Source organism: Nesoenas mayeri, assembly GCF_963082525.1.
Source record: "Nesoenas mayeri genome assembly, chromosome: 3".
Classification (NCBI taxonomy): Eukaryota; Metazoa; Chordata; class Aves; order Columbiformes; family Columbidae; genus Nesoenas; species Nesoenas mayeri.
Genome location: NC_137544.1, coordinates 111,352,196 through 111,376,164, shown reverse-complemented (window position 1 = coordinate 111,376,164; position 23,969 = coordinate 111,352,196). Strand labels below are relative to the sequence as shown.

Here is a 23,969-nt window from a genome sequence, read left to right as displayed (position 1 = left end):
TTTCCTATGAAGGCAACCAAGCCAGGGGATTGAACCTGTTGGGACACTTAGGTTCTGGTCAGAGTTGTAGCAGAGGCTTTTTGTGCGCAGCAAAATTGGACAAAACACTGAATAAGATATGTTATTTAACTTTCCTGTACCCAAGTTTACCTCCACAGGACCATTCCCCCTACATATGGGTATGCGCTAAGTTCATGTTTGTGTAGTGCCTATACCTTTTGATTGAAGTTTTTTCAGGGTTGCTAAAATTGTCACTATTATTGAGTGATAAACAAGTTATTTGTGCCAACAGTCCAGGTCCTACCTTGGCCTTATTTTATATTGTGGTGTGAGGAAATGGTTTATTTTTCTTTTCTTTTCTTTTTGATGCCAGTACTTCTCCGAATTTAAAAAGCATTCCAAGTAAAGTTCTTTTGATTTAACGTTATTAGATTGCCTTAGAGTAAAACAATTCAAGCACAGAAAAAAAGACTCTGCTTACAGAAAGCTTTCTGAATTGCAAGTGACCATACAATATTTTAACACACCCAGTCAGCGAAACTTTCCACTCTAGCTGAAATATAATAAACCAGGACACTGCATCTGTGTGGGAATATAATGGAAGATTGTCAAGGAGAACTGTAAATACGCTCAAGCGAATGCAGCTGAGGTGTAGAAAAACACATATATTACACTAATTGTTGTTGTTTAGCCTTCTGTGCTTCACAAGTAGAACCTCTGTGTTTAGATAACACAGGCCTCTGAAAGTCTTAAAGGCACCTTAGTGAACATCCTTGAAATTCCTGCTCTACTGCAGGCAAAGATCAAAGTGGCGTGGTAAACTGTGCCTTTGTGAACCCTTGAAGTACAGGCAAAAGCAGCAGGCTCATAGATCTTCTAGCACAGACCAAGCTCTGCAGTGCCTGCATTCCTGCGTTTGTACTGCTGGCCAGGTGCTTAGGCATTTTTTTGGAGATCTCCTGGTTAGCGAGGTAACAAAAACAGATTTACTCTTTGCATTTCATCCATGGTTTGTGGTTGTTCCTGCAACCTGCCTATGTTGGTTCACACAATCTGTTTGGAGCCTTCCCTAACAGTCTTGTATCCTTCAAAATCCTGTAAAAAAATTAAAGCTTTCCGTACCAGAGAGGGTCATAGAACTCCATTTTCCCCCATGACCCTAATGAATATCAAAATTTCAGTACCTGGACCTTTGCTGGTCTCAGCTGTGGGTCAGCATCAGTGGCAGAGAGGTGGGCTGCAAGCAGCAGCCACCGAAATATGCACAAATTCCTACGTAACAGCAGGAACTACCCGTGTTCATAGCGGCACAGTCTCCTCAGCGAGTACAATCCTGCATCTTTTCTTAATCAATTCCAGCTTTCAGAAAATCTAAAACTTAGTCTGGGGTAGACAAAAACTACAATAATCAAACCCAGTAGTAATATGTTATTTCAGTACAACAAAGACATTAAATAAAGCAGAAAGACTTATTTCCTTGGATGCAGACCTGTTAAAAATCCTCTCAAACAATGAGCTATGGGGGCAAAACCTCCATCAAGTAACATGATAAAATCTCCTCCACATCTGCCTCTTCCTTGCCTGGTAGCACCAGAACGCTTTAGTTTGGCTGCTTAGCTTTGACCTGAGGGCCAGACTCCACCAGAAATCAAATATTTTGCAGTATTTTTCATACAGAAACTCCAGCAAATGAGATCAAACCCCATCTCAGAGCATTATAAAACTGCTATGCTTTGATTTCGTATTTCCCTGGTTGTGGTTTTGCATATTAAGAATAACTTGTGAATTGTGCTTGTGGCCTTACTATGTTGTTTTGTTTTGCTATGAACAGACACAGATTCGATTTCTGGGTTCATACTCTTTATCCTGACTGAGTGGTAAAATGACAGCAAGATCAGAGCCTGAGGGGACAAGGACATGTCAGCAGTCTGGCTGAGTAATTAAGCAATGAAATGATAGGTATGAGAAGTAGTTTCATTCAATTCTTTAAGTTCAGCACTTCCAGTACAAGGCAAAACAGATGATAATACGAATAAATTGGGCAAGATGTGCTGGAAGGGAAGCCTTCTGTCCTCATCTTCCTACCCTTCAAGACAAGCAATCAGCACACATCAAATTAATTTTTAAGAAAGACCCATTAGTATACACTATTAAGTGCTTATTAAGTTAGCACAAGTGGTGCTAACTGCTGAATCGTTGGAGTTGAGCTTCACACGGACTCAAGTTAGCTGCTGTAATCCTACAATACCTGTGCCTCACATTGCCCTCTTCAACCAAAGTTAACTCATATTTTCCCTTGACAAACATAGATGTATGGTTAGTCTGGACATTCCTAATAAACAGTTAATCTGATTTAAAGATGACTTTTTTTTTTTTTAATTAATTCAACGTAGCTATAGAATTAGGCATATATAAATGAAACATAAATGAACAGTATCCAATACTTAAATAATACTCTTAAAATCCAGATTTGTGACACAAATATGGAGACAGACTCTTCAAGAGGGGCAAGGCTTAACAGCGTTACAATAGATCAAGACAAAGTATTGTTCAACATGATTTTCTTCCTTCTCGTTGGCATATCCAGCTGTCCTGTAACATTTGTTACTGGAAGACTCTTTTCTTTGAAACTGCAGTTGCTGTTACTGTTGTCATTAAATCCTTAAAGAAAAAATACAAGCTCCTACTGCTGCTCTCTCCCTATGAACCAGCAAGTGAATAGAGATGAGCCAACACCTTATTAAGTATAAGGAAAGCTTTTAAGATGGCCTGCAGAAATAAATAGGACGTCTACAATACACATAAAGGTACTGTTAATAACAAAGACAGAATTTTGGTATGAAAAACCTACCTTAGGAGAAGAAGAAAGCTCCCTCGATGCAGGAACAGCTGGCATGTTCTCATTCATGCCTGTCTCTGTCTTTGGCAAGAGATTTGGTGGTTCAGGAGCCTTTCTTTTCATCTTCTTTTCCGGTTCTTGCAGTGGAGCAACTTTAATTAAAGCGGGGCTTGATTTTGGTTCATAAAACGGATTTGATCTAATTAAAAGAAGGGAAACATATTTCTTTGCTATCTCCATGGAATTAAAACAGAAAATAAGACCTGTTTAGAGAAGCCAATGACTAAAATGTTTCTAGTATTCCACGTAAGAATATGTTTTGCCTTTACATGCTTTTAGATACTACTTTTTCATATGATTGAAAAGTGAATTACCATAGTTAGAACTGCATTAGGTCAAAATTTCCTTAAATTTTGTGAAGTCCTGTAAATTACAGAAATATTATCAATTGCATAAAGCTAACTCTTCAATTATACTTAGATATCTACCAGAGAGTGATCTGACATACTGACAAGCTCAATAACAACAAATTTGAGTGAAGCTGCTGTTCTAATGAACAGAATTCAGAATGCTTCACTAGAACTGAGTTAAGAATCACACCACTATTACATTCACGTTTCAACGCACTTTGAGAGGCCTTACTCTTGGCTGTCTAAGTCTGAAAATTTCAGATTCCATGGGGATACAATCCACATCAAGTGTATTTTAAACTCTGCAGCACACCATTTTAAGCACACTCTTTGGATAATAGTATAAGAAAACCACAGCTGACTTGTGTACGCCTCTCTATAGACCCTAGTAGCCATCATCTGCCTATTTTGACAGTGCTTTTTATAACTGAACCTCATTTAAGAAACACAGTAAACATCTTCCACCAAGTGGATGCAGTCCAACAAATTATTCTCAACTCCGGCATTCATGTTCCAGCTCTACATTTGTTCCACCCTAAGTAAACACTTCCACAACATTTCCAAATGTTATCTGTTAGTTTGATATATGAAATAATAATTAATACATCAAATAATGGCTTCTACTACATACTTAGAAGAGTCAGAAATTTTGTATCCTGCTAAGGACACATATGGGAACCTTATTTGCACTTCATTAATAATATTCACTTTTCATATTTTACAATCTAAAATTGGATTGTTAATTACAAAACTCATATGTTAGTGAACTCCTTTCTAGTCCACACCTCCCCTGCAAGATAGATTTATCATGTATCTCAAACTACATTTATGTAACTAAGTTTCTTCAATTCCCAAAGATCTGTCTGCATACAGCTATAGAGTAATGACGGCAAATAACCTCAGCCCTTTCAATGCAACATAAATGCAATGCAATGCAATGCGTTGGAAAATTTCAATGCAATGGAAAAATTAGGGCATACAGCATTAGACAAGAGCCTACCTAGCTAGATCCATTTACAAATTTTCTCTCAGGATAAGAGTTTTGAGTTGATACACACCGTTTTTAAGGAACTACAACAGCAAAATTTGAGCACAACTATGCATCCAGATTCCTTTTACACAACACCAATTTTTTTTCAGTTCTGTGTACTTTTAGTACAATAATGTGTCTTTCAGTCTCATGGACTGATTTTAGGATTTATTTTAATGCTGTTTACCATCACCTTCTTTTCATTGGAAAAAAACCAAGCAATTAATAATCCACACTACAAAAATCTATTTCTGAAAGACAAAGTTTACTGAAGCATGTAAGTGAAGACCAGGCATAAAACCTCCAGACATTTCTGAGAATCTGCTGCTGCTTGTTATACAGATCTAAATCCAGATACTGAAGTGAAAGACTAACACTAAAATAACTCATCTGACTGAAGGAAACTTTCAGGTTCACCATCAATCACAAAAGCCACCAGTGCAATCAAAACTGAAGGCAACACAAAATAATGAGTTAAATAGAAATGGATGGGTGTTTTCCATGGGAGGCAGGAGAAAAAGGAGAGTATTCAGGCTAGAGTGGAGAATGCACCTAGCTGTCAGTAGCTTTAATTTAGCTGATAGCCCAGTTCAGCTGTCTTCAGACACTGTAAAGTTCAAAGGGAGGTGAAAATGAAGATAAAAGAGATAAAGGCTGAAGAACAATGCCTTCTACAGAAGAGGACAAGGTTTTTTTAGTTCAACAAGTTAGCCTTCTGAGCAGCCAACAGACACAGCATGTTTGGCAGGAAGGTAATTTACTTCTGTGAACTTGGAATTAGAAGGGTGTGTTTTTAAGGTGTTAAAATGAATTTGGTGGAGAGAAAAAAAAAAAAAAACACACAAAACAAAACCCCACACCTTATCAATGAGAGTAAAAATGTTTGGAAGAGCCACCTTTTGAATTTTTATGCTTGAGAATTGTCTGTGCTGCATGTATGACCTTGAAGAATTGTACGCTACTGCATGGAAATGCAGTACAAGGAAGTGCTATAAGGAGACAAGCAACTGCCTTTTTTTATCCTAGAGAAGAACTTGCTTGAACTCAGACTAAACCTTCACATTTTGGTGACAGTATGGGCAGAACACACACGTGCTACTTCCCACCTTCCTCTCTGCACCACTTTTAATTTGTCTTACAAATATTGAGAAAGATTTTTTTAAAAAATAAGTTTAAAACAGAAAATCCAAGATCATTCTTGATTTAAGAGTCTATAAATTTTGATGTCATGGAGGTCTGATATATGCAGAGGTTGGTCTAACAGTTCCCACAAGAAATTAGACATGGGAAAAGTCTGGCAGCAAAAGCACTTTTCTCTGAGGTCATCTCCAATACTTTTTGCTTCTGTGAAGTTAATTGATCCACACAATATGATTTTTGCCTAAAGAGATACTAGACTGTCCACTACAAAATTAAAAAATCCCAGACCCGACAAACTACCTGGCATTAAGCTGTCACTGTCAGTGTGGGGGCTTGTGGCTTCTTGTGCAACAGGCAGCTCAATAGCCTTTCCACTTAGACAGCATTATTCTAAGCCATGCAATGATTAACAAGATAACGAGCCAGAGAGCCAAATAATATCTGAAAGCAAGTTTTGTTCTGACCCATTTAAAAATTATTTCAATCAGCATTACTGGTTAACTGAAAAAAAATAAACAATTTATTGAGGAGAAAAAACAAAGCTGTCAGTGTGGCCGGGTTAAATGATCAGGCAATATTACCAATCGGAAGTACTAAAGTTGAAAGCATTATACTTTAAGTAGTTATGAGCCATGCTATTATAAAATAATTAAATTTAGCTTAGCAAGGTGTGCTTTCCGTTATTAACTGGAAGCCACCTACCATTTTGATTTTAAGGTATAAAGTTCAAAAAGGCAAAAGCAGAATTTCACACTAACATTCCTATCTCTAGATAGGTATGAGGATGTACGTTTTGAGAGCGTAGTTTTACAGCAGAATATTTGTACTGGCTCACCAAAGTCTTTCCATACCGTGTGATACCTCATTCCATGTATGTTTGTGACTATGCTTTGTTTATGTATGTTGTAAAATCTTACATTATCTTCACAACCATTAGTGAAATATGTTTCAGTTAAGCCAGTTATCCAAGGCAAATCCCTCAGAGAGGCGCAGTGAGAGTAAGTACCTTTTAGAGACTGTTACAAAACTGGAGTCAGAGCTCAGTTTTGGGGGCACTTTGAGCAAGCTCCAAGTCCAGAAGCAGCACTAGGGATCTGCCAGAGCAGAGTGGGACAAGGATCCTGAAGCTAACTGATGTGTCCATCACGACACACCATTGCATTTCACACAAAATACAACAGGAAAATGCCAAGTGGTGCATTAAGTGAACTCCAACAAAACGTTTAAGATGCAGGGATAAAATTACATCATCCTTCCTGAGCAGCAGTACATGTCTTTCAGGAGCCTTCTATTTCTCATGCCTTCCATCTACCAGGTTCAAAATCACTCTTGCGGAAAGCAAAAATTATTAAAAACTACACAAAACAACACAAAAAGGAATCAAAATACAAGATGTTAGGACAGAGGTTGAAAATAATATGCAAATTTTTCTACTGCCGTGATCAGTTTTTCAGCCTTGTCTTGAATATACTGCTCAGGCCAAGTCAACACAGCTTAAAATAGATAAATAGCAGAAGAAATAACAGGGTCCAGAGACGTGTGGTGAAAATTATTAGAAAGATGAAGAGACTTCTGTACAAAGAGAGATTGAAAAAGCACCATTTAACTCAGACAAGTGACAAGTAATGGTGAACAGGCTAGAGATATATAACACAGCAAGTCTTTATGGCAGATAAATCCAATACTACTAATTATTGTTTTGATAAGTCAGCAGAAGAGATTGTGTATGGGATTGGAAAGATAACTTATTTACAATCAACAAAAGGAAACATTTTGTATAAGATCCTGTTTTCTTGCAGAACTCTCTGACAAAAATTGACACTGAAGCCTAGACTTTAATAGATTTGAAAGAAGATTAGCCAGTTACGTAGATAATAAAAGCATCAATATTCACGTTAGATAAGAAACAATACACATCTGGACATAAACCTTCATGATTTAGGGCACATAAAAACCACCAACTGGCACTGCCCATGAAAATCTTTACTTCAGTGCTCACCATACCATACCTTAGCAAAAACTTTCTACTGAAAAATATGAAAACTAATGACATGAGGTAAGGCATAATAGTGCTTGTAGGTGTGAGTTACTATCACAAGTCCAGTGTTCCTAGACTGGAGCTTTCTTATCACCCTTATTCTTCCAGAATGTTTCAGTATAAAGACTCAAAGGTTCTCCTGGCCACACTTCTACCCAATACATTTAACAGTCTCCATGCCTTTTTCAATGACATGGCACTCCTGTAACCTGGGAGGAAAATGTGGAAAGGAAGTTACTTTGCGGGGCAGGACATTAAAAACTTATGTAAAAGATGTAAAAACCTATTTTACAGTGCTTTTTGACTCCTTATCCTTCCATGGGACAATGCTTTTATAAGGAAAACACAGATCAGATTTATGTTCAAGTAGAATCCACCTATGGGAAGTTTATTTTTATCCTTAAGAAAAAAGAAATAAAGCAAATGGGGTCATTAAAATAAGAAGGCAGCTTTTGTAAATTAAGAGCTACAGAAATCTACTGTCCAGTACACAGAAAAAACAAGGCTGCCTGTTACAACACTGCTGCAAGCCCATTTGGCACAGAGTTGCATAGGGTGGAAATGTGAGTATAAATATAAAACAGAGAAAATTCTTCACTTGCCAATCCATGTAGCTTTCTCTCTTTCTGTGCTTCTCAGTTGTTTCTGTCGTCTATACCTGCATCTTTGCAGGTGTAAAGTATAGGCATTCTTTTCTCCCTGCAGATTCTGGTGATCAGTGAATGATCAGGGATGCCTGGTGTGACCATCAACAACAGCGTGATCACACTGTGCTCTGAAGACACAGCCAGTGCTGTTTGTTCAGGCAGTGCCCTGATGAATGGAGCTGGCAGAGGCCTCATTCCCCAATGCCTTTTTTTTTTTTTCTCCACAGAACAAACTAGAAATCCATGGCCACAGGACTTTAAAAGGAAAAACCCTGCGGGGTCCTTTGTACATTTCTATTAGAGTACATTGGGATCCTTCAGTTTCCTACAACACAGCTATCAACAGAGAAACATAGAGATGATGTTATGACAACCTGTATTAATAGTAAATATGAAAGCAATGCAAATGTCATGCAATGATAAATCTCATTAAATAATGTAAAACTAAATGTTAATTACAGTTGTTGTCTGTAAAATTGCTTGCATGTAATCACCGTAAACTGTCTTACGAGTGTTGTGGTTGGTGACTAACGACCACAAACAAGGAGTAAGTATATACCTTAAACCACCCAAGCTGCACAGCTGTTGCAAAAAGCTCTCACTCCTTGTTATGTTTCTATATTGTAAGGCTGTCAGTAGGAGTTTATGAAAGTTTTATGCATGGTTATGATAAAAGAAAGAACCTAAGAAAGTGCATATTGTGTTATCTTTCCCATTCAGTTTTACGAAGCTCTTAAAAATGTGCAATACAGAGTACAAAATGCTCTTGCTTTTATATATTGCACCAATATAAAACAACCCCTCCATTATCATTAAAAAAAATATTATTTCATGTAGTAAAAACAATGGCAAAAATGACAGGAAGGACCAAGCTTTGCTGCTCCTTAATTTTTGGCTCATTTGCAATTGTCAGGGTATTAAGTGACAAAAAAGTGCACAGGCTTGTTCCCTATCAAGGAATTATTGTTATCAATGACACGGAGTTTCCTAATTGATCATCTTCAGGTGAATAGTGTGACTTGGGGGTGTGGTATTTCCTGCTCCTGAAGGATCAGTCTGTTCTAAGGAGGTGCTTAAGGATCACCAAGGTTGAACCACTATATCTCAATATTAAGCCAGAGATCCCACTAATACTTCCAAAGCTGCTGAAGAATCATACTTACTCATCTAGCTCTTCCTCTTCAGCTTTAGAGGTATCTGCATAGAGGTATTTGCTCATATCCACTGGTCTGACGTTTTTCCTTTTTGCAGGTTGTGGAGGAGAATCTTTTACAGTTACAAATGTTTCAGGCTCAGGGTCTGGCTCATCAAATGGGTTCAAGTACTCTGGGGCATCCTCATCCTTGAAGGGGTTGTAATTGTCAGCATAGAAACTTTCTTCTGGCTTTGAAGATGAAGCTATTTTATCATCTGATTCTACAAAATATATTAAAAAAATCATTAAACAGATTTAACGTAGGAAAAAACTGAAAACATTTTATCAGAAAAGGCCTGCTTCATGACTCTCAATACATAAAGTCCTAGACTTAGATAAATTTTCATGCTTTATTTATTTACTGGGTAACCTTGCTTATTCAAAAATAGATCTTTCAAAAGGTCACTTCATCTAGAGCATATTGAATAGGTTTCATTTTCTCACTAAAGCTCATTCAACCTAATTAGTTATTAGTTTTCTTATTTGTCACATAAATAGTATTGCAACAGAGTTTAAAACGTTTTCCCAAGCTATTAGCCAATTTATGTCCTAACAAAATGTTCTTAATTGTTTATTTGAACTTTTAATAAAGAAAAAGGATATCTTGTATTTTATAATAAAATTACTTTTACTGGATATTAAAAATAGTGATAGCAAGCAAGTGCTCTTTTCATTTCTTAAAATGAGTGAACTAAAAATCAGTTATTAGGTATGATCAGTAATTATATTTCAAAACATACATACTTTCACTGCTAACTGCTCCTAGTAACAATACAAAGTCTCATAGTAAAAAATTAATTTAAATTAATCCTGAAGAGACAGATAATCAAATCACTCATCTATTGTTTGGGCTGTACAACAAAAAGTTATTAGCAACCTGGAGCTGCATGTTCTTTAGAGTAACAGGCACTACAAAAAGAACATCACACAAAAGTGAATGGCTGCTAGATATTGAATAATACAATCCCCATACAGCAATACAACATTTCTTATTAAAACACTTAGTAATGTTAATCTTACTCTTCCTACAGCATCAAATGATCAGAAGCTCAGTTCAATCTTGGATCTGATCTACTTTCAAAATCTATGCAAATAGGAACTTCAATATAGTGTTATTAAAACCCAATTTTCAGTAGCCACTCCCACATCATTCTTAATGAAAAGTGTTTCTGATGTATGGTTACTAAATTGAGTAAAGCGTACCTTTTAGCTCTAAAAGAAAAACTAAAAATTATTTGTAGCAGGGCTCTAAAGAAGAAAAAGATGGATTTCCAAGTGTGTTTATCACTAAACAAATATTCAGGCAGACAAAATCCCTAGCCACACAACTAACAAAGGGAAGGTGCAGTGAAAGAACCAGCACTGTCGTTACTTGGTCTTGGATGGATGATGTACTGAAGCTGCTAATCTTGGTGAATTGCTAAAAAATATGTGTTCTCTACTCTGCCAGTAAACTTGCAGTTCACCCTGTCTCCAGCCAAGGTGACAGAAAGTCCCGCCTCACACAGTGGCTGAAGAGGAATATGGTCCCAGATGTGGCAGCAGCTTCTCCTGCATTGGAATAGTCACCAGTCACTATACCAGGGCAAAGGCCTTCTTGGAAGAGCTGCAAACTACCAGGGACTGGAAAGATTTCATTCCTAGTGCTCCTCTTCTTCTTCTTGGTTCTTCACATTTGAACCTCAAATACTATGTTATCATGTTGTTTCCTACACTATTTCTAAGGATCTCTTTCTGAACTGATGGATCTTTTCTCTATGGTCAGAAAGTAGAAATCAAATGAGTTTGGCTTGAAAAACAGGATAGATTAATCAAAATCTTACTTAAGCCCAGTGTGGACCCTCAGGAGATAAATCATGCATCTGAGATTGAGAGTGAGTTCAGCTGGGTAAAACACAATAAAATTGTACTTCGCCAGACAATACTGCAGGTTTTAACTGCTAGACATACAACTACAGACAGTGCTTTTGCCTGTGCAATTTTCCTCTACTGATTACTCAGAAAATTACTTTTAAAAATTCCTTTAATTCCAGGTGAGGTTGGCAGTTTATTGTTCTCTCAGCAACCAGGTCCAGGTTAGCATTAAAGCAACATATACAGTACACATCTATCTCTTCTGTATCTCAGAAGCTCTTATATTTAACTTCAGTTTGAGAACACAGCTAACAGTGTTTCAAGTCAAAAACTGGAATAAAAAAGGAGACTGATAAGAAGTGTAAACTAGACAATGCACTGAAATGGGATGAGACAAAGGTAAAGTGAGATCACAAGAAGTCATTGTTATGCTTAATGGTCAGTCTTTGCACTATCAAAATGTGTTCTAAAAAGAACAAAATAGTCAAAATTCTTGTGACTAACAGTAAAAAACCCCAAATAATCAGGGTTGCAATAACAGTCTTAGCTAAACATAAAAAAGAGGTTCTCTTACTGTTTAGACCTCACCTGAATGACATATAGCAACATTTCAGCTGTGTCTTAGGAGATGAACATATATACAAACTACTGTAGGACAAATCAGGATATGTATTTGCAGCATGTCAGCTGTAGTGTATGTGTTTGCTCCCAGAGCAAATATAACATGCTTATCCCTTAATAAAGGGGAATAAATCACTGGGCATTTTTCCTGGGAGAAAGGGTAGTTACTGCACAGTAGGTGATGTGTATTAAGCTCACACCCCAGTTTATGTGTAGTGATTTGTTCATAAGCCTGCATCCTTCTAAGAAAGATGCTTCCGAGAAAGCCACAATAAAATAATATTGAAGGTCTACAGTTTAACTGACAGGGGAAAATAAATAATTAAAGACAGAAATTCTTAAAAATGCAAATATGATCAAATTAAGCAATAATCCTTTGACAATATTCTAGATTAAATACATCAGAGCAGAGTCCAACATTTTAAATTGATTCATTCATTTTAAGCTAAAACTGGAAAAGTGGTTCTACACTGGCTTACTTACATCACTCTAGTGTCCAGTTCAGGTGGTTATGGCAAGCAAAAGTTTCACCCTGCTTGCCCTCAGATGTCCACAGTGTGGGTACCTGTAGCTGAACTAGACCCCTTTATAGGCAAAGCTTAAAGTGCAAAAAGCAAAGCAAAACTCTCAGTGTTCCAAATCAGGTGAGCCAAATCGCGCTCTTACTGCATAGAAATGCACGACTTGAAACTCATGGTAGTCAGAATACTACTCGAATGATACCCACACATGCAGTAATTTGAACTCAGCCAAGCAGCCATGCTTTTGAGATCCACCCTCAAAAGACAGCATCATATAAAGAGCAGAAGTAACCCAATGAAATGCACAAGAATGGCTCATGTATGCCCTGTTCAAACTGTGCAATTTATTCACGTTTTAACAAAAATTTTTGCTACTTTAAACTTTGCTCAAACCTTAAAATATTTTCTCAAGAGAGTGCACAATTATGAACACCTGCTTCTGCAACTCCAAATGATGGATAACTGCACCTGCACATGAATCTGTTGATAAATACACATTATCATATCTGAGCAAAACTTGCTGATAACTCACACACAGTATTCAAACAAATATTACTAGAAGGAATGCCAGCAATGTTTCCTGAAGGTAAAAAATCAGGGCAACAACATCTTCAATCTATGCTGCATGTTTTAACTTCTAATTTGCTTTTCAGTGTGTCCTGGAAATGAGAGTCAAACGCTTTTTAAAATCAGCTACATTTTAAGGGGTAATGCAAATGGTTTTTTTGCAATTATTTCAACACTATGGATCAAGTGCTGTGACCCTAACTAGGACAAAATTCTTTCTTTTGCTCATTAGCTCAACAGTAACTACAGGTTTGGCCTTAGATAGAGAGGATTGCAGATCAGCATTCAGAGACCTCTGGCTTATTATTAAAAGATTTCACAAAATCCTACATGGAGTTTAAAATTAAAAGATCTCCCAAAAGTATCATTTGCTAAAACCTTTTATAGGCAGAATTTTGTAGGGGCTCCAACTAGAACCCACTTGACTACTCATTCCCTCTCCTCCTGTCATCCAGGAAACAGGTTTTTTTCCCCCTCTGCATACTTCTATGTCCCCACAGGAGGGAAGATCCCCACGAGGGTCCCCACCTGAACCCAACCAGGCTACTTACCATGAGGTCTCTGAAACCCTTTAGGACCAGCTTTTATGTCAAGTGTAGGTCACCACTTCGTGAGCCTCTCTATGACAAATTAAATTGCTAGGACAGTGACTCAATGACACTGCTTTTCAAGCTGCAGCCACAGCTACCTTCTCTGTAACAAAGACACTGGTATTTTCTAAAGGATCTAATGGTGGTGGGAAGTGCATTTGGGGGTCTGAACATACAACATATTAAGAGGAGCTTATTTCCCTCTTCAAGCTGATTTTACAGTAAGGAGTCAACACAGGTTCCTTTGCTTCCCCTTAATCATTACTCACAGCTGAGAACACAGGACTCCAGTCTCTACTGGAACTAATTAACTTTTTTTTTTTTTTTTTTAATTGCAGTTCTCTACACTGATATTTGGGGGGGAAAAAAAAAAAAAAAAGACACCTGCAGTTTGGCACTCCAAGGGTCAAACACACAATAATTTTGTATGGTTAAGTAATAAAGCCACAGGGGTAGGAGTGACGAGAGGAGAGGTAGAAGCATTACGCAGAAACACCAGCTGCTCTTGTGCCAGATTCTGGAAACATTACTTGCCCCAGCTCCACTGAGAAGGACTACTCATGCTAGTAATCACTCTGGCACTACCTATCTGCACAATCAGCCTTCTAGTTCCCAGAGGATCTCCAAAAATCACCCTGCCCTTCAACCCACTTGCCTTTTGTAACACAAACATATTGTGACACATCCCTTGAAACGAAACAAAACAAAAAAATCCACCACAACATTACACATACCACTTTTCCGTTGGCAGAGGATGAAAGAACAAGCCTCATGTGAAAGATATTTAGTTATGCCATTTGTTGCACTACTGGCAGGCACAGTCATGATGGTGATGTGAGCAGAGTAACAAACAGCATAGAATAAAAATGTAACTTCTAGAAAGCATAATGATTGGCATCCCTATAAACCACTGATAATTTTATATTACTTTTATTAATACTAACACCAGCAACACATTACTTTTCAATAAGAAATATCAGGAAAAGGGAGAAAGTAATTATTCTCCTCTGTATTTGTTCTTGTACTGCTCTCCTTAGGACTATCCTAGAAGGACTCTGGGGTTTGGTACTGGGTTGTAGCTCTGTTTTCATTTGCAGTGGAACACACTGCAGGGAGCTCAGGAGTCTACATACAAGGCAAAGAATTGGTGGAGTAAATGCTGGTTTAAATGAAAGGGGGTGGCAGTGCCAGCAAATAGTTACCCTCATGTCTCAGGTGCATTGCAGGAAACTTACACTGGTCATACGCAACTTCAACATTTTCATTCCCCACCCAAGTAAAAAGATATCTGAAGCACTGAAAGTGTGTTGTTGCTTTCTATTTGCATTTGTTGTATATGTTGACTTCCCCAAGTAAAATATTTTGTACAAAAATTAACTGATTTTAGAGTTCTGTTGCAACATGACTAAAATACAACCCAAAAGGCAGTCCTCATATGATGATCTACGTCTTGTCTAGTATAAAGCTGTAGAGACATACTGTTCAAGGGATTATTTTTGATTTTCCAGATTTCTAATGTCTAGCTGGCTTACTAGATACAGAAGGAATAAGCCTCAATTTGACATGTCAACCATGAAGCACAGCTGAAGTTTTTTTTCAGGCAAGTTGTTCATATGGACATTCACTCCACTGTACATATAAGATGATTTACACCATGGACTTTTTAAACCACAGAAGCATCCAGAGACAGCTTGCTGATAACCCTCTGCCATATACCACACCCACAGTGTGCACATGGATGCTGGGAGCACTCACGCCTTTAGTTTCACTCCACCCTGCATTTCCAGGGTTCGGCGATTATGGGATTAGGAAGATAGAGGGAAAGTAGCTGGTTTGTGAACAAGCACAAGAAATATCTGTCTAGGAAACAAGTATCTACTGGCAAGTAATCCTCCTTTCTCTTTGAGTGACTGTCAATAAACACATATTCATAGCCTGGGTGCCTCTAAGCACTCTCTCACTAAGTACACAGGTTACAGGCTTAATAGGAATATCCCTGGAATATCTCTGCCAAATGGAACGTTGTGCCTCCTAGCATCTGATGGCAAAGTACTTGGGAGACTCCAGACAACTGCTCTGCAGAGGCTGGAGAAATTCAGTAACAAATTCTAAGGAAAGAATAGAAAAATATTTCATCTCTGCATGCATAAAAGGTTAATCTCTTGATTTAAGCAGATCACAAGAGAAATGACACAGATCATGTAACTCCTTAAGCCTGTAGGAGAAAGTCTGCCTTAAACTCCTGAACCTCTCTCATGGTCCCAGGCTCCTGGAGTGGCCACCAAAAAGGTCACATACACCTAAGGATGCAAAAGCAAACAGTGAGCAGTCTCAAAGGGCTTCCTAAAAAATGGATGGCTGCAACGAAAGTTCCACTGAGGTCTCAAGAGTAGAAGAAATGTCCTAAATCATGACGGAATATACCTGCAGCCAAATGGAAAACAAACAGGGCAGCTGTCTGCAGCAGAGCAACAGGGTAAGAACAGCCTTGATATCATGTAGTTCCAAAACACAGTCCAACAAAAATGGAAATCTCCCCAAAACAGTAAGGTCTAGGAGGACCTCATGTAGAGATACTGATCCAATTAGCCAGAGACATATGTAGCAGATTCCAGCTGCTGCTGAAGACCAGAAAACTTTTTAACTAATTTGTCTCAGCACCTTTTTTTCCTCCTTAACCTTTCTGTGATGGAAGAGGACTGGAGGAAAGACATGTCAAGAAGGCCAAGCAAGGGAAGATGAACACAAGCAGTGAGAAGTGAGAGTGTCTAGTGAGAAGTCTCTAGTGAGAAGACACTCCACTCCGTTCCTGGGGAGCCACTAATCAGAAAGTAAAAGCTTTAAAAATGTCACACCAGATGTCCCACTCTTTGTCTGACAGCCTGAAATGCCTCAAGTCTTCCACTTGGTTCAGTGCTCCAGGAGGACATACTGCTGCCACATGAACCTGACAGAAGCTCCATCTCTCCCAAATAAAATACACCTTACGACACAGTAGGAAGAATCTAGTGACACCCTGTTAATTAAAATCACTGTCATGTTGTTGTACATCAACTGCTGGATGATGGTGACAACGTGTAGGAGGAATGTTTGGTACACACCCAACAATTCAGCACTGCTGCCTACAGCTGTATAGATGGGACTTCTTTGGGGACCCAACAGTCCGAACTATGAGACTGTCCAAGTACGCAGTACAGATCCATGGGAACAGAGAAGTGTCAATGACTGTGACTGAAGGTGGCAGTAAAGGTTAGATGACACCAAAGGGATCAGAATCACCTGAAAGAACCTGTCCCATATCTATTGGGAATCTTTTGGGAACATAAGCAGGCTGGAGTCTTAGATGCAAGATGCTCACATAGAACTGGACATGAGATGTCAAGCTAACCTGGCACTAAGAAACACCACCAGTTTATAACTTTCTGTCCCTGAGATGACAAGGAACCAATTCTTAGTCCTTATATTTTGTGGTCAGAAGACCTGCTGCTTTCTGTCAGTGCAGGTTCTCCCTGGAAAGAAAAGCTTGGTTTGGAAAACAGCAGTTTACATAGGATGGGACTTGTACAGCTCGCTCCAGGGAGAAGGGAGCTCTTCTTGCTGAAGCAGAGAAGGAAGAAAGGAATATAGATCAAGTGTCTTAGAGCAAGTTGTGTACGGACAACTAGACGCATGATAATAGGTGTTTTATATCCCTGGTTATTCTGACTCCTTCCGTGATCCCAAGGGAATTCACAGCTGAGGAACAGACAGGAAATGAAGCCAAAGGTCCAGACACTAGAACCTAATCCGTATATATTGATATCTACAAAGCTGAAACAACTCACTTCTGCAGCTTTAGAAACACCTGACAACTTTACAGGAGGAAGAAGGGGCATAGGATAGTGGCTTTATGGCTTCAATTGTGGTCTACCTTGACTTCAGTAAAGCATTTGACACAGTCTCCCACAGCATCCTTGCTGCTAAACTGAGCAAGTGCAGTCTGGGCAATCGGGTAGTGGGATGGATTGCAAACGGGCTGAAGGAAAGAAGCCAGAGAGTTGTGGTCAATGGAGCAGAGTCTTGTTGGAGGCCTGTATCTAGTGGAGTGCCTCAAGGGTCAGTATTGGGGCCAGTATTATTCAATATATTAATCAATGACTTGGATGAGGGAATAGAGTGTACTATCAGCAAGTTTGCTGATGACACCAAACTGGGAGGAGTGGGTTACACACCAGAAGGCTGTGCTGCCATCCAGAGACCTTGACAGGCTGGAGAGTTGGGCGGGGAAAAATTTAATGAAATATAACAAGGGAAAGTGTAGAGTCTTGCATCTGGGCAGGAACAACCCCAGGTTCCAATATAAGTTGGGGAACGACCTATGAGAGAGCAGCATAGGGGAAAGGGACCTGGGGGTCAGCAAGATGACCATGAGCCAGCTCTGTGCCCTTGTGGCCAGGAAAGCCAATGGCATCCTGGGGTGTATTAGAAGGGGGGTAGTCAGTAGGTCCAGAGAGGTTCTCCTTTCCCTCTACTCTGCCCTGGAGAGACTGCACCTGGAATATTGTGTCCAGTTCTGGGCCCCTCAGTTCAAGGACAGGGAACTGCTGGAGAGAGTCCAGCACAGAGCCACGAAAATGATTAAGGGAGTGGAGCATCTCCCATATGAGGAAAGTCTGAGGGAGCTGGGTCTCTTTAGTTTGGAGAAGAGGAAACTGAGCAGTGACCTCATATATGTAAAGGGCGAGTGTCACGAGGATGGAGCCAGGCTCTTCTCGGTGACAACCAATGACAGGACAAGGGGTAATGGGTATAAACTGGAACACAAGAAGTTCCACTTAAATAGGAGATGAAACTTCTTCTCAGTGAGGGTGACAGAACACCGGAACAGGCTGCCCAGGGAGGTTGTGGAGTCAAAACCCACCTGGATGCCTTCCTGTGTAACCTCATCTAGGTGTTCCTGCTCTGGCAGAGGGATTGGACTAGATGATCTCCAGAGGTCCCTTCCAACCCCAACCATTCTGTGATTATGTGATTCAATGGCCCGATACAGAAGACAGAGCAATGCCCCTGTTTGAGAAATACAAGCTGAGACTAAACCACCACTGAAACATGATAGGACTTAGATCACCATACACATTTACATTTGTGGAGTCAGAAGGCAAGGAAGCCACATTGTGAGTAAACATTCAGCTTGTCCAAAGAAAGAGAATAACGACAGGTAGAAACTGCAGCTCAGAAATACAACCTCATTAGACCTGGCATTAGAAATCCCACAGCTGTACCCTGGGCTGCTCCTGCTCAGTGTGGTTCTTTTCCACCACCATTACACAGTGGTTTCTGAGGTTTGGTCAAAGGTGGCAAATGCTCCTTGGTATTTTATGTGGGAAGAAAAGTTTTGGAACTTTGAACAGAAAAGGTTGAGTACAAACTTGGGACTGAACTATGGATTGGCATTTCAAGCAGCTGCAAACTAAGAAAGTCATATGCCCATTTTTGATGGCAGCAGATATAAGCCTGTGTATCTGGACATGTAGTTGAGGACAGAAGAGATGCCTACTGTCTTGATGCTCCTTGCTGGCTTTATGGCTGAAGTCTTATCAGATTAAAAACTTACAGAGGACTTACTTCTCAGTCAAACAGAACAAGAATAGGCATGTTGGTCTGAAAAGAGGATTAACACCTACCACGTGGTGCAAGGCGCAATGCCAGAAGACACAACCGAGGAAACCATAAAAGCAAAAAAGGAAGAATGAAAGAGATACAATTAAATTACAATAAAAAAAGATTAGTGCTAACCAAGAGTAGCTGTGACGCAGTGAAGATTGCAGTGAATGAAGTTAAGATATAAACCAGCATCCATATGGAACAACGCTTGATAGTCTGTGTTGCTCATTGTGTTGTTCCAGCTTCACAGGAAGCTGGGAGGGGCCACAGCCAGGACAGCTGACCCAACTTAGCCAAAGGGGTATTCCATACCATAGGACATCATGCTCAGTATGAATCTGTGGAAGCTGGCTTGGGGAGGGTCTCACTGCCTGGGGAATCTCTACTGCACAGGTCTCCATTGTTCCAGAACTGGCTGTTCAATCACAAACTGCAGCCCAGGGTCTCCACTCTTCCAGGATCAGCAATACCAGATCTGAGTGCACAATTGCTGCTTGGGAGTGGGCTGGGCATCGTTTTTAAGGGTTGGTGAGAGATTGCATTGTGTATCCCTTGATTTGTATATTCATCCATTGTTAATATTGTTATTGTGTATCTTTTCCTTTTTGCTGTTCTGTTAAACTGTTTTCAACCCATGAGTTTTAAGTTTTGTTTTGCCGATTCCCATCCCACCAGGGAAGCCAGGGGGAGGGAACAGGGATGAGTAAGTGTGCAGCCTCATGGTCCTAGTTGACCGCTGGGGCCAAACAATGACGCTCATTTATACCACATAAGATGAGTAGCAGTAACACATCAGATAGGTCTGAAAGTCTCTGGTTCGACTCTTCGCTGGTAGCCCCCAGTGGAAAATACACATAAGGATGCAACTCAAAGGATAAATCAATTTTCTAGTGGCAACTGGATCACTGCTACTGCTACCTTAGTACTGCATGTAATAATTATATTTAATCAAAACATTTTTCATTTGTAACCCTACAATAAAAAAATCATGTTTCATTAAGCGTTTGCAAATAATGATGAATTATATCATAGAAATCTATTACCTTCTGCATCAGGGTCTCCAAATGGATTTAATTCTGCTGTGTCAGGGTCACCAAAAGGGTTCGTACTAGAGTTGGTCAGGTCTTGCTCCTCTTCGTCCAGAAAATTAAGCTTATTGATAAGCTCTAGAAACAAGTTGGAATATTGTTTTAATATAGATACAAACTGTTCATCTAATATATTTCAAGCTCAAAAAGCTTTGTATCAACAGTCCCTCAAAACACTGCACCAGGGTATGGCACAAACTGCACAGCTAAGCTAATGCATCTCAGTAGTACATCAATAAAAGAGAATTTTAAAAAGAAAAAAAAATAAAAAACAAACAAACAAAAAACTTATCTTCACTGATCAGGACTTAATAGAAGGCTTTCTTCGTAGAGATTTCTCTTCATTAAATAAAAGTTGCAGAACATCTAACAAGCTAAATGCAGCAATTTCTTTTCGGTTGTTCAAACACATGTTAACTACTGGCAGAAAATTTTAAGTTTTGGATACAACATGCATGTAAAATCAGAGAGGGGACATTTTGTCAAGTTAAAAAAGTCACCTATTACTGACTCCACGACTAATGTTTTAGACTTAGGGTTTGTTTTTCGTTTTGTTGTTTGTTTTGGTTTGTAATTTTTTTTCTTTCTTGTTCGTTATCAGATGGCAAACTGAGCTGTAGAGGAACACAGGCTCTTTATCGTGTTGCTACCTGTTGGATGCACTACAAATTACTGAGAGTTATGCTGGGTGGAAGCACAGAGATAAAACTGACAGCTGAATACAAGCAGGAGTCAAAAGGTAACAGGTCTTAGTAAATACAGACAATCGGAAACAGAAAGAAAGGAGGAAAGCTCATAGACCTTCAGAGGAACTGGCTGATTTAGCTGAAGGCATATTTGCTCGCTTTATGCAGTCATCTTGATCTTCATCTAAGCTGCTCAGAGCATTCAACTGGTTTACAATTTCTGTAAATAGAAGCCAGTCAAGACAAACGTAAGGCAAGGGCATTTAATGAAACAGAAGTGGAATGAACACTGTTACTAGAAAGAGAGAAAGGGAGAGAGAGGGTAAAAGAGAAGATACTCAGAATTAATTAAAAGAATACATTTAGAACAAGTCCTTACAAGGATGTACCTACAGCAAAGCACCTGTGTAGGTGCCTCAGTGACAATTTAATAAGAAACTCAGGTAATAGACAAACAAAACCTTGTTGGGTTCCTGGTGTTAGCAACAGCAATTAGTTGTGTGAGTACGCACACCAGTTCAAAACTTGGGTATACAAGATATGATTTAAAGAGTTTCCCTGGTCATGAAGAAAACTTGAATTTTAAACCACTGTTAATCAACACAAAACAGCCCCAGAACAATTTACCTCCCTCTCAAACCCTTAAGGCTAAAGAAAACTAATACTTAGACATACATTTTATATATTTTATTTATTTATACACACACACTCTATTTAAAATTTACAATCAGTCACCATTAAATTCTGACTTATGACAAGTTGAATTTATTTAATAATTCTAAAAGATATTATCAGTATTGTGCTATAGGAATGCATTCTGAATGTATATATTGGTTGAATTTGCCACTATAATGCTATGTAAGTAACATCTTGATGTTTCGTAAAATCCTGTTTCACCTTCTATCCATAGTGGACAACTCTGTATTGCCACAAATTAATAATTTTTAAAATGTATTTATGTTTACTTCTAGCCAAGACATTGATGCTTCCATAATTTTTGAAGTAAAGAAACACACAAACAAAAACCAATTATGTCTTAGTGGTTTCTGCTCTAAGGGGAAAAATTAATCTGTGATTCTTTGCTAAAATCTTATCCACAGCATCTGACAAATGCAGTTTCTATATAATAGGGATTGAACCTGGAGCATCACTGAAAGCCCTCAGGCACAGGTTTCTGTGGAGAGGGGACAGCCTTCCTTGTTCTTCTAGCTGACAAACAGGCAGGAGGAATCTGTGCAGGAGAGATGATCCTGCTAGTTGAATACCATTGCCCCTCTGGCGGGTTTTTTCATCCCCTGTCTTCTCCCAACAAAATAAATGGATGATGTCTTCTGGTATCACCAGTGAAGTTAAAGCTATGTAGATGCCTTTACTGCACACTTATCATGCCAATCATTCTTGGATTTCCTTTAAACTTCCATTTCTCGAGTACACAAGAAGTTACTCCTTCATAAGGCTTTTAGTTTGCTGGTGTTTTGAACTTGACTTTTCTCATATGGCTTTTGTTCGGGAAAGGAAACCTTTGTCACTGACTCTCATAAAGTAATCTTCATTCTATGAATTAGTTACAAGGAGCAAGATATCAGGCTGAGGTAAAAACTGAGTAGTATTGTGACTGTCTGAATTCATGTTGGTGCCCACAGCCACCCAGAACTTCCTATCTCATGCTTTTTCACAGGGTAACATCTTCATCAGTTGACACACTGATACAACTTTTAATTTCTTGCCTTCATAGACAGCATAAAGAACCCGAATCCAAAAGCAGAGTCCAGAAGCTGGAAATATTTCAGTCATATGGTTAAAAACTTCTTTTCCAAATTTAAACTGCTTTGCAAAGATATGGCAATCTGCAAATTACCAAGGAAAATTATCTGTTCTGCCAATATCTACTGGACAAAAGCTATGCTGACAATGACAAAGCCACAGCAGAATTACTCTTAACTGCACCTCCTGATCTTGACCTTAAAGCAAAAATCTACTTAGATGGGATTACATTTCTATCTAACTACAGAGTTATTTCACCATCCTCACTTTCTTATTTTTAGCTCCAACAAACAAGACTATTGTCCTAAAAAATAACACCAAAACTGCCCCAACTTAACTTTATAAGTATAAAATCATACCACCTTAGAGATCTGAACAATATAATACTATCTTCTGGGAATTTTAAAAATTGAAGTCACAATGGAAGATACCTTGCTGTACTCAAATAAAATAAAGTTGACCTTATGAAACAGTAGTACAAATGAATTACTAGTTTACAACAGGTTGGGATGCTGACATGATTTACGACTTATTTTGCCAAAATGTGAAAAAAAACCACCCAGACCAAAACAATTACAGCTCAGTTTTTATTGTCAGAAAATAACAAATTAAGTTCAGAGTTTTAAAAAGAGGGAATTCTTTGATGTGGTCTCAATCACCTGGTCTCATCTGCCAAACTAAACACCTGTATGCACTACAATGTTTCTCATTACAATATTAAATGGTTTATGTCATATTTTGGAGTGTGGAAATGGTAGGTTGGAGATTTATGTCCTATATTATCTTTTATAAATCTCAGTATCTACAAACGTACATTAGCTTGTTCTACAAGTATGTCATATAAATCACCAGGTTTGTTTTTTCATTGTTCTGTCTTGCCTTTTTTTTTTTTTTTTTTAAGCAGCTTGGTGCTACTGACAAAGAAGATTAAAGGTATCAGAAGTTTACATTGGAGGTAGGGTATTGCAAATGGCAACAAAGGGTTACACATATTGCTCTCCACAAGCCTGCTCTTGAAAAACACTGGCATTCAGACTCCTACAATAGGCACATGGGCATGTTGCTGACTCCGTGTGGTACCCCAGAACAGTTACTGTGCTCCTGTGCAGATGGGGCACGAGGCAACTATCAACTTCAGCATGAAGCTCTAAATATCAATTAAAAAATTAAGAGAAGCAAAATATTTACTACTACCCTAGGTTTGTGAGCTATGAGCCACATTTTTTCAAGTACACTAGGATGCCTTGTCTTCAACTGAAGACTAAGGACAGGATAATTCTGGGAGGTTTAAATTCATCTGTATTAATTGTGTGGAAGCAAAATATTTGAAACTTAT

General features: G+C 38.7%; 1 protein-coding gene across 4 annotated transcripts in view; it reads right to left on the bottom strand.

Moving 5' to 3' along the window:
- The window catches only part of EHBP1 (EH domain binding protein 1), a 225,706-nt gene that overhangs the window by 109,144 nt on the left and 92,593 nt on the right, over positions 1-23,969 (bottom strand). For all 4 annotated transcript variants that reach the window (XM_080341320.1, XM_080341319.1, XM_080341318.1 and 1 more), the window contains 3 exons: positions 20,139-20,261; positions 9,268-9,520; positions 2,852-3,038 (listed from right to left, as the gene is read on the bottom strand). In XM_080341320.1, coding sequence (XP_080197446.1) covers positions 2,852-3,038; positions 9,268-9,520; positions 20,139-20,261 — 563 coding nt within the window. The remainder of the gene's footprint in view (positions 1-2,851; positions 3,039-9,267; positions 9,521-20,138; positions 20,262-23,969) is intronic.